Consider the following 14,912-nt stretch of genomic DNA (forward strand, 5'->3'; position numbering starts at 1 on the left):
TAAAAACAGATATATAATTTATACAGTATGCCATTTACTACATACTAGCCACTCTGATAAAGACAACTTTTTTTTATGTATTTATTTTACTGTGTTGCCACAATTAACTGAGGAACACCTCTGAGGCTTTACTACTATTTGTAGTAGTAGTAGTAGTAATAATAATAATAATAATAATAATAATAATAATAATAATAATAATAATAATAATAATAAGCCTAATCTAGCCGCTACCAAACCACGCCCCAGTCTTGACTGCTCATGAATATGCATGCAAGTGGCAATTTCTGACAGCACTTCGGCGATAAAGAGGTCTTGTCAGGCCAGGTGAAAACATCGATCGTAGGAATAATAATATGTATGTGTCAAGGAGGGGTGTCGCTAAATAAATCTCGGTGAATCGTGTTTAAAAATGCAATCGCTTTAAAAAGAGAAGGCTTGGAATGGGAATTGAGGCAGATTTTACATTATATAAAGAGGGGGAAACGAGCTCCCGGAACTCTTTATATTCCCATGATCCACCGCTTAGGCACCTACGGAAGCTCCAATGTTTAATCAGCGGAGTAGACTATCTTGTGCATAGAAGAGCTTTGACAACACTGACAAGATCTGCAGGCAGATAAGCTGGCTGGTATGGCCTTTTAAAGAAACCCCTGAGATGTTGGGCTGGGGAGACTAAAATTAAAGGTAATTAAGTACCCGCTATTACTTAGAGGTTACCGTTGTTTGATGGTCTGTCGGTTTGAGCTCGAGATGTCATTTAGGAGGTTATGTTTGGAGTCGGCTCCGCTTTATATGCAACTAAGTACCCGTATATTACATTATTTATAGCTTTGTGTTTTATTTCTGTGTGTGTGTGTGTGTGTGTGTGTGTGTATGTGTGGTATATATATAAGATATATATATATATATATATATATATATATATATATATATATATATATATATATATATACCATGGTAATGCACAATCACTGAGATGTGTTGAGAATACGAGAGGGAAGCGTCCCAAATAACACCTAGGTTTCTACTTTCAGTCAAGACATCAGACATGGATATAGAATACTACAGTGCGTTATATTTGTATTAGTGTTTACCGTGGCGAATGTACATTGCCAGTGTTTCACTAGAAACGGGATACCCCCCACCCCAATATACCGGTACCATAAATACCATAAAAAAATATGTGCTATCTGGTTTGAGTGAAGACCAGTTTGCACATGTCATGCCAAGGTAATCTGGTGATAAGCATTAACAGCTGTTTATTTATTTATATATTTATTTATTTTGTACCATAAGCCAAGAGTACAAGCACACTGGTTTGTTGTTTGCCATTGTTGTCCCTTAAGCACAGACACGTTGAACTTCATCAAAGTGATTGTATGGGTGGTTGGAGAGGTTGCACAGCTCCTGTCAGTTTAACAGTTTTTTATTACCAATGGTAACAATGACGTAAACTAAACAATTCGTAAAGCATATATATATATATATATATATATATATATATATATATATATATATATATATATATATATATATATATATATATATATATACATATATATACACACACATACATATACATACACACACTCACACCCTTGTAATTAGTGCCTGGCCGAATATTACAACAAATGGTTTTTGACTTGTGTTCCGATACAAAAATCAGATGTTCGTTCGAATATTCGGTTAATGTGTATATATATATATATATATATGCATGCACACCCTTTTTTATGCCACTGAAGTTCCATTTTCATGTCAAAAGGGAATTATTGTCTATTAGTGAATGATATGTAGTGTTTTATTATTTTTTTAATTATGGAATTTGCTTCATTCTGTATCTTGCAGAAATTTTCCAGTGGCAATTGCAACACCCACACACAGTTTGTGTTTGCCAGAGCCTGGAAGAAAACCTCAAAAAAAAAAAAAAAAAAAAGAAAGTGGATGAACATTCATCATCTCAACATTCACAGTGCGACAGGATTGTTGTCCAGCTCCATCTTGCAACTAAAACTGGAAAGTGTGTGGGAACAGATCCAAATTTTGTTTTGTTGGGCCTTATCCACCTTTGCATGAAAAGACTGTTGTCATTATTATGAAACATGGACCAAAGTGCAGTTGACAGTTCAGTGACCTTAGTCATCAAGGCTCCAAACCAAAAATACGATGATCAGACAATAAAGTGTTTTTTGAACTGGACAGTTGAAAAATTGAAAACGCACCTTTCAGATGTGTATCCAAGCAAGCCGGTAAGTAGGTGTTCTAAGTACAATGCTGAATATTTAATTGTCATGGCATTCACTGTAGTACACAGTGTCCATCAACTGTAGCTTGGTGAAATCATCACACAAGATCACAAGAACAATGCTGTATCTCTTTGCCATTTAACTAGAAAAATAAACAATTTCCTTGATGCAGTTTTTTTGCAGTTAATTGTTTTAATTGATTTAAATTTACTTTAAACATCAGCCAATGGTATTTGTGTTGGTCCATATTGCTAGCAAGCAAGGTTACTCCCAGAACGTCCCAATCTTCCAGTCCCAAATAGTTATACATTTATAATTAACAAAAGTTATCAGCTAGTCTTAATATTTCTGTCACTTCAAATCTGATTAGAGATTCGATTAGCTGTGTAAAAAAAATAGCTACTGTAGGAGGGGGTTTGTGGCAGTAGCTGACACTGACATGAGAATGTGTTCCTTTTGGGTTTTCCTTTAGCGCACATATTGCTTATGTTTAGGATTAACCAAAAATGTTTTTTCTGAATCGCAGCTTGTTTATCAAATTTTAAAAGTGACCTCTATTTCCATGAGTCAGACAACATCCAAATCTGAAAAGCAAAACGAAATGATTTGTATTGACTTGACTTAATAAAATAAAGGAGTGTTTTAAAATACGTCGTCATGCCTCAGATTTAGCTTTTTTGTTTTGGGGAACTACTGGTTGTTTATTCATAGCAAATGTGCCATCAACATGGTTTGTTTGCAGTTAGACCACTGGAGTGAGTTTCATTTGTAACATGGGAAGTGATTATGTGGAAGCAGCAGCACATTTTATCTATAGCATTATATTTGAAATATCTCCAGATTCTACTAAAGTTATAAATAAAACAAAAGATCATAAGAAAAAAGGAGGAGGGGGGATTGTGATCATATTGCTAGTGCTAAAAATAGGTAAGGAGGTGCCTTTTTTTAAACCCTTAATTCACACTTCTTTAAGGACTTTATTGAGAATCATTGGGCCTTTTCCCTATTAGAAATGGCATCTCTATTTAAATCTATACAATTCTTGACATGCAGTTTTTTTTTGTTTTGTTTTTGACATTTCGATTTCGAAATGTCACTTCAGTTTTTTGTTAAGTACTGTATATGGGAAAACTACAAAGTGGTATGTAATTCAATATGTTAATGTAATATCAGCAGGTTTCATCCGACTTTATGAAGCAAAATGTGTTCATCTATAGGGTGATGCAAAACTTTTGGCAATAAAACACGGTAGGAGTTTAAGTACAACCATGCGCCATTTCCTCAGTATGTGTGCAGTAGCTATCCCATATCTTAAACATACATTTAAAATAACAATTAAACCCATCTAACTAATTGGGAAATGCAAAATAACTGTTTACAACACAGTACTGCTACACAATTATATAGATTGGTTTTACTATTTACTTATTACCCTAGTTCATGGTAATAATTATGTACTGAGCTGCACTTGTGGGTAGGCCATTTGACATTGGGGCCAACAGAGAAAATGTTTTTTGAAATGAACTAATGCACAGCACAGGTGAAGCAAATTACACAATCTTAATTCTGCATAGGCTTTTTTTTTGTGTCCGATGTGCATTGGCCCTTAAGTGTTTATTGCTCACACGAGTCTCATGCTTGACCTAATTTAATGCTTACGTTAATTGTAGTACATTTGAATGAATGACCAACTAAATTGAATCTTAATATTTATAAAAATAGCTAAAACAAAAAGTTTACCTCTCCTGCTGAACAAATGCTAGGAGTAGATTTGTTTTTATTTACAATTGCTGGTGACAAGCCATGTATTGTACAGCGCAAAGTGCTTGCCCTTTCTCTTTTTTGTTTAACACTGATAGCTCAGCATTTAGCAGAAAAACCACTACCGTTAAGCAGAGACCAGTGTTATAAAGGTATTTATGACTTTAACCCCCCTTTTTTTTCTTTTTGAAAATGACAGGAGGGCCAGTGAGACGAAACACTGGTGAAGTTAAATTGTTCTAAAATCTACATGCACCAAACTGAAAACATCCTATACTGTACATAAATGCTATTGTGTTTAATGACGTGACATAGTTACTAGATGAAGCCCTTGTGTAAGGTTGCACATAGCGTAGGTGAATGTAAAGGTGGAAATAATGAAATTGAGTCAGTGTTTCGCATTTCACAATTGACATGTTTTTCTTGGGAAACTGCTCTGTTGACACGTTCACTGCAATATCAGCAAACCTCTTCATCATTCCAAGCTTATTGCAGATGTTGGTAAAAATAGAGCACCATAATGTAAAGAAACATTGGAGATGTGAGACTGGTGATGAAATCAAAGGACATACAGGGTTTTCCCCTACCCACACATTCTACATCCTATGTGGACCTGATTAGGAAGTTGATGCTCCTCTATTCCATTGTTCCCAGTTCTCGCCAGCCAATCTTACTGTTCCACATTCTCTCATCGCATCCATTCTCCCTGCTTAGCCTGGGACCTTTTGCTGACGACTTTCTCTTAGTTCTCATTACGGGTGCTACCTCCCTTAAACACCTCGTCTTGGGATTCCATCAGTGTAATTTCCAGTCGAACGTTAATGCACTTGAATTCCTCAAGATGAGCGGAGACCACTTTGCCACTGTAGAATCATGCCACGCCGGGGCCGCACTGAGCCCTCACGATGCGGTTAAGGGTAGCCTGGGTTGTTTTTCCACTGCAGAGCTCAGCCGTACTAATGACATCACACACAGCGAATACAGTTGCTATTTTGCTAATTAACGCAGTTTGCCAGAAGTTGCGCAAACAAATGGTGTTCAAAAATTAATAGACCAATAGTACAGCTGTATCTTGTATTGCTATATTTTATAAATATGTTCAGGAATTTCTTTATAGTCCGCAACTTTTACTGATTATATTGCAGTGAAAGCCGTAGTTGTATGTGTCGTACAGCTGTATTTAGTTTTACTATATTTTTGTGAATAAGTTTATAATTTCTTTATTAATATAATAAAGGTGAAGGATGAGAAATTGTTGATTGTGTGAATTATGTGTGCCATACCCACGGTTTATGCTCATATCAGAAATTTAAACTTTCTCATTTCTGACGCAAGACAGCAGGTCTTCGTCTATCTGCCCACAAAGAAACCAGAGCCTGCACTTCCTTGGCATCCCAAAGCTGTACTTTTCTCTCATTGCCCTCGCTGCCCGGCATGTAGTTTGTTGTTTCTTTGTGGAGTGTACTTACTGACGCAACGTAATGATGAAAATCCTTAACTCGCCCCTGGTTCGACTTGGCTTGCAGCCAGATTCGGATGTCTTGTGAGGCCAGAGTTTCACGTTTTGGTTCTTGCTCAGCTCAACAAATAGCCAGTGGAGAACCGCCCTTACCTGTACCGTACTGAGCCCTCACAGTTCAGATGTGCCAGTGGAGATGCCCTAATAATGACTTCCGTTGCCATGATGAAGACTAGTGCAGATATGGTGCGACCTACTATAATTCCGACTTTGAGAAACTGACAAGCCGTGGTAAACTCTGGAGTTGAAAAAAGTCCCCATGTAGGCTTTCAAAAACCCTGTTCTAGTACTGGGTACACTGAAGAACTCAAATACAGCTCAAAGGTGGTTGTGGCACTGAACCATATTTTAATTTATATTTATTTATTTAACCAGGAGAGTTACCCATTGTGATCAAGGCCTCGTTTACAAGGGGTCCTGGAAAACAATTTAAAGACAATTGCAATGTATAAAAACTATTAGTGTATAAATGTGGTTCAAACTGATATATAAGAGATATAAGAGATATAAGAATAGTATAAATAAGTCATGTATATTTGTTAATTTGGAAGACTGGTTCCTAAGGTTCTTACAGCAGTACTTGCAGTACATTTTAGGACCCACATCCCCTACAGGGTAAAGGGTTAGGCTGAAGTTCGAATAAAACTCGTAGGTTACCCTTCATCTTGCAATTTGCCTGAAGTGAGTAGGGTGCTCCTAGTATTTCTTGCTGAAAAGCCCTATTCGTTACGAGTAGAACAAGGTGCTACACATGATGGTAGCACCTTAATTGTACCCAGGGTGATTTTTCAGGTCATGGTCCCTTTCTCACTGTAGGTTGACCTTTACAAGGTCACAAAAAAAAAATAAAAAATTGAATGGCTATCATTTCTGAACTCAGCGTGTCTGAAAACTCCCAGGTGAATTTTTCTAGGAAAATCTGAGACAGACGGGCAACAGCACTGGTTGAGTTGGCATGGAATGACCCATATCTATCTCCTCTCTCTCTCTCTCTCTCTCTCTCTCATTCATTATATATATACAGTACCAGTCAAAAGTTTGAGTACATCTGCTTGAAACCAGGTTTTTTATGATTATCTGTGCTTTTAACTGAATAAACTTGTCTATAAACACTTAGTATTTCATTATATGACACGTGTACTTATATAAGTTGATAATCATAAGTGAACTGCATTCAAAAATTTAATTTTTAAATGAAAATGTAAATCTTGTCAATTTCAATGAAATGGTCACCCAAAGCAAGGGGATTTCAGTCTGAAGCCCAAGTCAGTTAAAAGTCTGAAATGTGTATAACAAGGTGTTAGAACACTGGCCCAAGTATAAAAGTGTCTTTGTTAGATGTTCTCTGAGTTAACTAGCATGTTACCTAATTATACTTTTGTCACCAATTCTTGTTAACAGGTGAGGGTCCATGATAACTATAAATATAGGTAGCATAGGCACAAGTTTGTCATTCCTGAACATAAGGGAGCAGAAAATGGCAAAATACGCTCAGTTAAGCAAAGAAAAAAGACAGTCTGTAATTACTTTAAGAAATGAAGGTCAATCTTTAAGACAAATCGCAAGAACTTTGCAAGTGTCTATAACTGCTGTGGCCAAGACCGTCAAACGATTTGAAGAAACTGACACTCATGAGGACCGAACAAGATCAGGCAGGCCAAGGGTGACCTCAAAATCGGAGAACAAGTTCATTCGAGTCACAAGTCTGCGAAATCGGAGATTAACTGCCCCTGAAATACAAGCTCAGCTAAATGCTACTAGAAGTACAGATGTTTCAGCATCAACTGTTCAGAGGAGATTGAGTGAAGCTGGCGTAACTGGCAGAATTGCTGCAAAGAAACCGTTAAGAGTGCAGAATAAGAGGAAGAGACTTGCCTGGGCCAAAAAACACAGAAACTGGACGTTTGAGGAGTGGAAGTCGGTCTTATGGACCGATGAGTCAACATTTGAAATATTTGTGTCCAGCCGCCGAGTATTTGTAAGATGCAGAGAAGGTGAGCGCCTGAGTTCTGCATGTGTGGTTCCCACTGTCAAGCATGGAGGAGGCAGTGTCATGGTCTGGGGTTGCTTTGCTGGTGACGTAGTTGGTGATCTTTACCAAGTTCATGGCAAGCTCAACCAGCATGGTTATCATAGCATACTTCAGAGGCATGCCATTCCATCAGGATACGGCTAGTTGGGCAGCCCTTCATTCTTCAGCAAGATAATGACCCGAAACACACCTCAAAGTTGTGCAAGAACTATCTGGTGAAGAAGGAAAGTGAATATATATATATATATATATATATATATATATATATATATATATATATATATATATATATATATATATATCGACTAAAGATCCCTGATTTGGGACAAATTGTATCCGCCAACTTTCAGTATTGGTAATGGCTATAAAAATAAATGTATATTATCAATACAAATTAAAAGGTTAATCCAAACCATTGACAACTGTGTTTCTGTATACATTCCTGTAAAGGTAAGAAGTATGCATATAAAATATAATGTTGATGTTGGTCATTTATTTGTTTGTTTATCTTAGGCGTCAAAGGATCAAAGACTAGTCTATTCTGGCAGACTTCTTCTGGACCATCTTCAGTTGAGAGATGTCTTCAGAAGGGTAAGGCATGATTGTATTATTTGTGTTCTAATTGGAGAGACTCGTGTCCACCTTGTTGGATGTCTGACTGTGAACTGCAGGTGTGCCTTCAGTGCTGAAGTTGCCTTGGTCTTAATGATCACATTATTAATGGCCTGTATCATCTAAGATAATAAATTGGATTTTTCTTTGGATGGAGAAAGTACACCAAAACATTTCTTTTAACTGACAGTTCAGTCTCAGATTTTAAAAAATATGTTTTACTGTGCTCCGTAGTGATATTCTTTGTATACTTTTATTTTAATTTATAGCATGATGAGTATCACATGGTTCACTTAGTGTGTGCCTCGCGGACCCCACCTGGATCACCAGAGCATGGTGGCAGTAACATGAAAACGATGGCACCAGCATCTCTCGGCCCAACAGTAAGTAATCTCTTGCTGCTTTATAATTGCTGTTTTTTAGAAGCTTTAATAACTGCACTCCTAGTAAAGGGCCTGTTTTTAAAGGTGTCTTTTAAATGATCAGTAATACTGACGAAACTAAATTTAGATAAACAAGTGTTTCAATAGAATCGTATTGTTTTTAGTGATATTTTTTGATTAATTGTCTCTATGTATTTATTAGGATTGTGCTTTTGGAATGTTTTTAGGAATATTTAAATGCTATGCAGGTGTAAGCATTTAAATCATATATACATACACACAGGCTCTTTATATTACATTCTGATGTACACTGACAACCCTGGTTAGTATTTTCTAAGCAAAGAACCGCTAAAAAATAACATTTTAACTTCACAAAGTAAAAAATTTAAATAAATAAATAAATACATACATACATACATACATACACACTAAAGTATTGATATTAGGGCTGTCACTCAGATTTTTGATCGGTTAATTTATGGACATTAGTTGATTCATTGGTAGATTCATCCGTGCACATTTTTAATAAAAGTACCAATATTATAGAGGCTGTCCTGCATGTAATACTAAAAAAAAAATTATGTGTGTATTACCTGTTTATTCTGTTGCAGGGTTGGCAAATTTTTATGGAAGTTTTATCAATTTTTTAGATTTTTATCTTAAAGTGAAGTAAAATTCCTTCCTACTTATTTTACATCCATAGTTTTGCACAGTCTTTTAAAGTATCCATTGATATTCCTTGCTGTTCCTGCTCTTCCGAAGCCAGGGAAGATTCTCGCCATGCTCGCCATTCATCCTTTAAATAGGTTGACCTTTTTTTTGGTATCGTCAGACTTTGTCGTCTGACCCGATTAGAAATTAGTTCCCATGTGGTGGATTTTTTTTTTTTTTTTTAAATGATGAATATTCAATTTCAAATGCAGAACTTGGAATCGGGAACGCATACTCCTGCTTCATCTCAAACCCAAGAAACGTTGCCAGTGTCTGCAAGTACAAATACAGAGGGTCTGAGGCATCGGAATAGTCAGCAGCAGCAAACCAACCCTGAGCTGAGTGATGCGTCTCCAGACTTTATGCAAGGGTATGTCATTTAAGGTTGCATGTTGTTCTGGGACTTCAGTTTCTTGTTATGCAAATTTTATGGAGAAGGGCTTAATTGAAGAAAAGTTTAAAGTTGTTAAATAGATGTTTAATTTAAGGTGGCAGTAATCTGTTTGGCACTGCGTACATAACCTCATTAGACTTATTGAAAGTGTCATTCTGTTCCTGAATAAAATTCTAGCATGGACTAGGAGTTGATGGTAACAAGAATACCAAACATGTAATTGTGAGTATTATAAAGTTTGTTTATAATCAGGGCTTCTGATTTTTGGTTTTAACTGAAAAAACACCCAATACAAAAAAAGGAAATCGATTATATCCAATTAACACCGGAAAAACACTGGAAGTGGTTACTCAATTCACATTGACTTTACCCCTTTCTCAGTGAAAAAAATAACCTGCAAAAAAAAATGTTGTGCTGTGCAGTTGGGCAGTGTCCCTTCTTCCTGACTTGTATCTCGCATTGATTCGTTCTGAATACTTAAACCCACTCTGAGTGACAGCAAATTCCTGCATTTCTACTGGAGTGTTGTAATACGCTTGTGAGATTTCAAACGAGATGACAAGAAACGGAGGATTGTTCTTGCTCGCGAGATTTAAACCTATATTACAGTTCGAGAGAGAGTATTTACATGCTGCTCGTTTAAAACAGAATTTAAAACAGAATTGCAAATTGTGGTGAAAAAAAAAAAAAAAAAAAAAAAAAAAAAAAAGCCTAAATACACAAAAATCCCAGAAAAATATGCCTGTGACCATAAAGATTTAATTGTGGAAGACAGCAAAGGAGATAAGGTACAATTGAAAAAGTGTGCAAGTACTGTCAAGTTACTATAAATATTGTGACAGAAAAAAAACGAAAGCAACCAGAAAACATAATTACATACAGTTTATAAAAGCGAGTCCTGAAAAAACGAAGAAAAAAAAAGATTTACATATGGAACTCGAAAATAGCAAAAAAAAAAAAAGAAGCACCGAAAAATGACATTTATAAAAACCGAAAATCAGAATCCCTATTTGTTTGTCATGTATGCCTGTTTGAATTTATTCTTTTTTTTTTTCTCCTTCAGACATCTGGGTAACCCAGTTCCCATGCAGCATGGCATTCCTGCTGGGCTTCCCATGTACCCTTTATACAGTCCAATACAAATGTTGTGGTGGCAGCAAATGTATGCACGCCATTACTACATGCAGTTGTAAGTGGTTTTAAGAGACATTTTGTATTTTTCTACTTACTGGTTTATCTATTTCTTTCTATGGTGTGTGTGTGTGTTTTCTTTACCATAGCATAATTATATAACTTAAAAAGTTTGTTTATTTATTTATTTATTTATTTATATACAGGAAAGTTGAATTTCAAGAATATCAACTTTTATAAAGGAATGCAGTGTTGAAAGAATTTGTAATACAGAAATCAAAACTGCACTTTTTAAAAAATTAATTTAAATCTTTCAGCTAATCTTCAGTATTAGAAATAGATTTTCTTTGACTAGTTTGTCTAACAACAAAGCCTTCTGAATCAACTGCACTATGTTTTGTATGTATACAGTGACGCTATGAATCAGACAGAATTGAATCTGAGAAAAAAAAATGATAATGTTATTTATCTTCCAGCCGAGCAGCAGCAGCAGCAGCATCGTCCCAGGGATCAGATTCTGTTCTGCCGTCTCTCCCTCCTTCCTCCCAGTCCACCGATCCTCCACCTCAGAACGAGCCCCCGGTTGTGCCCCACGCAGCTGTGCCGGAGAACAGGCCTGTGAACCAGAACATCCAGATGAACGCTCAGGGCGGCCCAGTGATCAACGATGACGATCTGAACCGGGACTGGTTAGACTGGATGTATACCTTCTCCCGAGTTGCCATTCTTCTGAGCATCGTATACTTCTACTCCTCGTTTAGCCGCTTTGTCATGGTGATAGGGGCCATGCTGCTAGTTTACTTGTAAGTAAAAACATATCGATATACTTTAATATAGACCACAGAATCTTACTTGGTCCAGTGTATTAACTATTGAAACGCATAGTATTATCAATCCGCTGTGTTTACTGAACCGGTAACTGGGCTGCAGACAGAGACAACTAGAACCTTCCATTATAATCCATCTGTTATAAAGCAATGGATCTGGAAAACTAAGACTGAGTGACAATGAAGTACACTGCACTCATTGGCCCATTGTAAATGGAGCAGAAGTGGCAGCTGTCCAAATTGGGTGTTCACATTGCTACTATGTGTCCTGTACCTGATCTGTGGATAAAGAGTCCAAGCATTTGTCATTGGGTACAATAGTTAATGGGTTATTAATTAGTTTGAGATCACACTAACAGTATTTACAGTGCTGCTCAGCTTTATATTGTAATAAATGAACTACAGTAGAGTCTACTAAAACAACAATGCAGTGTTATGTACAGTAATGCAAACTTGTTGTGTGTTGATGTTGACCCCTATTTGCAAATAATAACTGAATACACCCTGTACTTCATTTTCAATCAACAGGCACCAGGCTGGCTGGTTTCCATTTCACCCAGATGTGCAGAACCAGCCCGGGGAAGTCAACCAGGACGACCAGGAGGCCGAACACAATCAGGAGATGCTGGAAATGGTAAGAGAATATATTTTCTGCTCTGTTTGCTTTGCTTTTCTACATAGCTGAAGAAGGGCTTTTGTCTGAAGTGTCTTGAAAATACATTTTAATCATTTAAACCTTTTGCGTTCATTTTTATTCTACTGTTCAAGAGTGAATAATTGCCTATCATGTCGAGGCACCACACCCCCTTTAACCCAGTCTTTTCAGCCATACTTATAACGATGATGTTATGAACACCATCTTTTAATATTTTGCACATTAAAGCACAAGGCAAAGTTTTCTGGCACCTTTTCAAATAACTAGCTAGTGGATATTTTTTCAGCAATTTTTATTGGCGAAACATGGTTAAAATTGCTTCAGAATGTTGCATTAAAGATACAACTAATGAAACAACAGTTTGTATTGAATTTTAGAAGGAAGTTTAACATTGTAAATGTAGAGTTGATTTCTGTTCTAAGAATCTCCTCAGGGTAAAACATTTGAAGATACCTTGCTGTACTGTTGACAACAAGAGAGTAAAATTGATCAAACTTGTGCATCTCTTGTTCATCGCAGGAGCGGCTCATGGACGATGGACTAGATGAAGACAGTGGGGACGACACAGTGGAAGGCCCCGATATGACCCCGCATACTGGATGTCTGGCCACAGTATGCTCCTTCATCACTACTTTTTTCACCTCCCTCATCCCTGAAGGGCCACCCCATGCTGCCAATTAGATGCAGCAAGGCCTGAAAGCAGCTTCACAGTTTACAAGTTGCATTATGTTGCACTCATGCTTCTGACGAAGTGGCATTAAGTGTGTTCATGGATTCAGAAAAGCAAGGCACTTCTGCTTAGGTTTTTATCTCCCTCCTTATCTGTGAAACTTCTCTTTCGATCATGACACACAAAATGTTTGTATGATGGGAAAAAATAAGCTTTGCTGTCTTCTATTTTTGACTTTTGAAATGGCATGTGTTACCAATGTTTTTGCTTTCAGTATTAAAGGGAGAAAAAGTGATGGCTGTATATGTGAACAGCTGTATATATCGCACTGCATCTCTGTAAAATTATCTTGTTCCAAGTAACCTTTTTATATATACATCCAACAATAATAATAAAAATAAAAAATAAAAACTTTGCAATAGATTGATGAAGGATGTAGGTGTTGAATATTTCAAGCTTCAGTTTAATAACACTGGTTCAAACACTGCCAGGTGAACTTTTGTGTCTTCAAATGCTTTCCAGCTTATAAATCGTACAAAGTTAACTGACCTCCTAGAATATTTGGGAATTTTGTATTTATATTTCAAATCTTAAAAACTCCTACTCCTACTATGAAGAGGAAAAATGTATAATAGAAAGCTCAGTAAAATAATCAAGACTGTGAATGATTTATAATCACATTTAGTTGTATCATACATGTTGTAGTATACAATTCAAACGATACAATAAAACAATGCTTTGGGGGGCTAGGTCTGTCATCTGAAGTGTTTTTGGGTATCTGTTTATTAACATCCCTGTGGCTTCCACTGTAACTTATAACACAGCAGTTCATATGTTATGGAAGCAGTAAAATGCAAGTGAAACTCTTGTCAGTAGATGGCAGTATCTATGCTTTGAACACACTGGTAACTCTTGAGTGTACACGGTTGGAGCAAAGACTACACTGGGGAATGACCCGTGGTGCCTAATATATTTCCTTAACCATTGCTATTAGGTATCACCTGACGCTGGTACAGTTTTTAGAAAATAATTATAATAATATTCATAAAGCTATTTAATGGTAATAATGTATTTTACTCTTTCTGCAGGGCTGGTAACAGGTGGTCAAATAAGTGAGCCATCTTATACAGCAATGGTCCTCAAAGCTGTGCACAAGACAGTAGCGGCGTTAACCCTTTACTGCCCAGGATATGTCTTCATACCTATTTCCTCAACATCATATATATTGGATACTGGGTAGCAATGTCTCCAATTTGATGTTGTACAGGGTGTAAATCCATTTTAATTGTAACCATTGGGTGTTATTCAGGTAGCAGGTACAATCAAGTCAATGCATCAGTTAACCTCCTTATTTAAGCCCTGGGTCGAACACTCCTTGTCTGTTTTTTGTGTTTTTCACCTTTCTCCCCTCCTCCAAAACGCAGTGCCACCTCTGCAGCGGTCTCTCTCTGGGGGTGAGTGACATCACTTCTCAACCTTGGGCCCAACCAAGCTGGCCTCAACCTCCAAGAGGTAGATTCTCCGAGAGCCAGAGGGGACCCCTGGAAAATTCTATCTTAACAAGCTCTCTATCATTCCAGGTTCCTCTTGGGGGCAGCATACATGCGCCCAGCCTTGGAGGACAATCAGTTTTGTCTCACCTCTGAGGGGGCAGCATCTTAGGAGGCTGTACGGTCCAGTGGTTAAAGAAAATGGCTTGTAACCAGGAGGTCCTCGTTTCAAATCCCGACTTACTCACTGACTCATTGTGTGATCCTGAGCAAGTCACTTAACCTCCTTGTGCTCCATCTTTCTGGCGAGATGTTATTGTAAGCCGATGCATAGTTCACACACCCTAGTCTGTAAGTCACCTTGGATAAAGGTGTCTGCTAAATAAACAAATAATAATAATTATCTCCCTGAGTCAGGGGGAAACCTTGCTTTCATCTCTACCAGTGTTCCTCTCTGGCCTCTTTGTATGTTCTTTTC

General features: G+C 37.1%; 1 protein-coding gene across 1 annotated transcript; it reads left to right on the forward strand.

Moving 5' to 3' along the window:
• The first annotated feature begins 294 nt into the window (after positions 1-294).
• On the forward strand, positions 295-13,691 carry LOC121314725 (homocysteine-responsive endoplasmic reticulum-resident ubiquitin-like domain member 2 protein). The gene is made up of 9 exons (XM_041248314.1): positions 295-687; positions 1,852-2,252; positions 8,075-8,152; positions 8,443-8,556; positions 9,480-9,637; positions 10,725-10,850; positions 11,269-11,595; positions 12,148-12,253; positions 12,794-13,691. The coding sequence occupies exons 2-9, from the start codon at positions 2,106-2,108 to the stop codon at positions 12,953-12,955; spliced, it is 1,218 nt and encodes a 405-aa protein (XP_041104248.1). The 5' UTR covers positions 295-687; positions 1,852-2,105; the 3' UTR covers positions 12,956-13,691.
• Positions 13,692-14,912: the final 1,221 nt, after the last annotated feature.

The sequence above is a fragment of the Polyodon spathula genome, chromosome 4 (assembly GCF_017654505.1).
Source record: "Polyodon spathula isolate WHYD16114869_AA chromosome 4, ASM1765450v1, whole genome shotgun sequence".
Taxonomy (NCBI): domain Eukaryota; kingdom Metazoa; phylum Chordata; class Actinopteri; order Acipenseriformes; family Polyodontidae; genus Polyodon; species Polyodon spathula.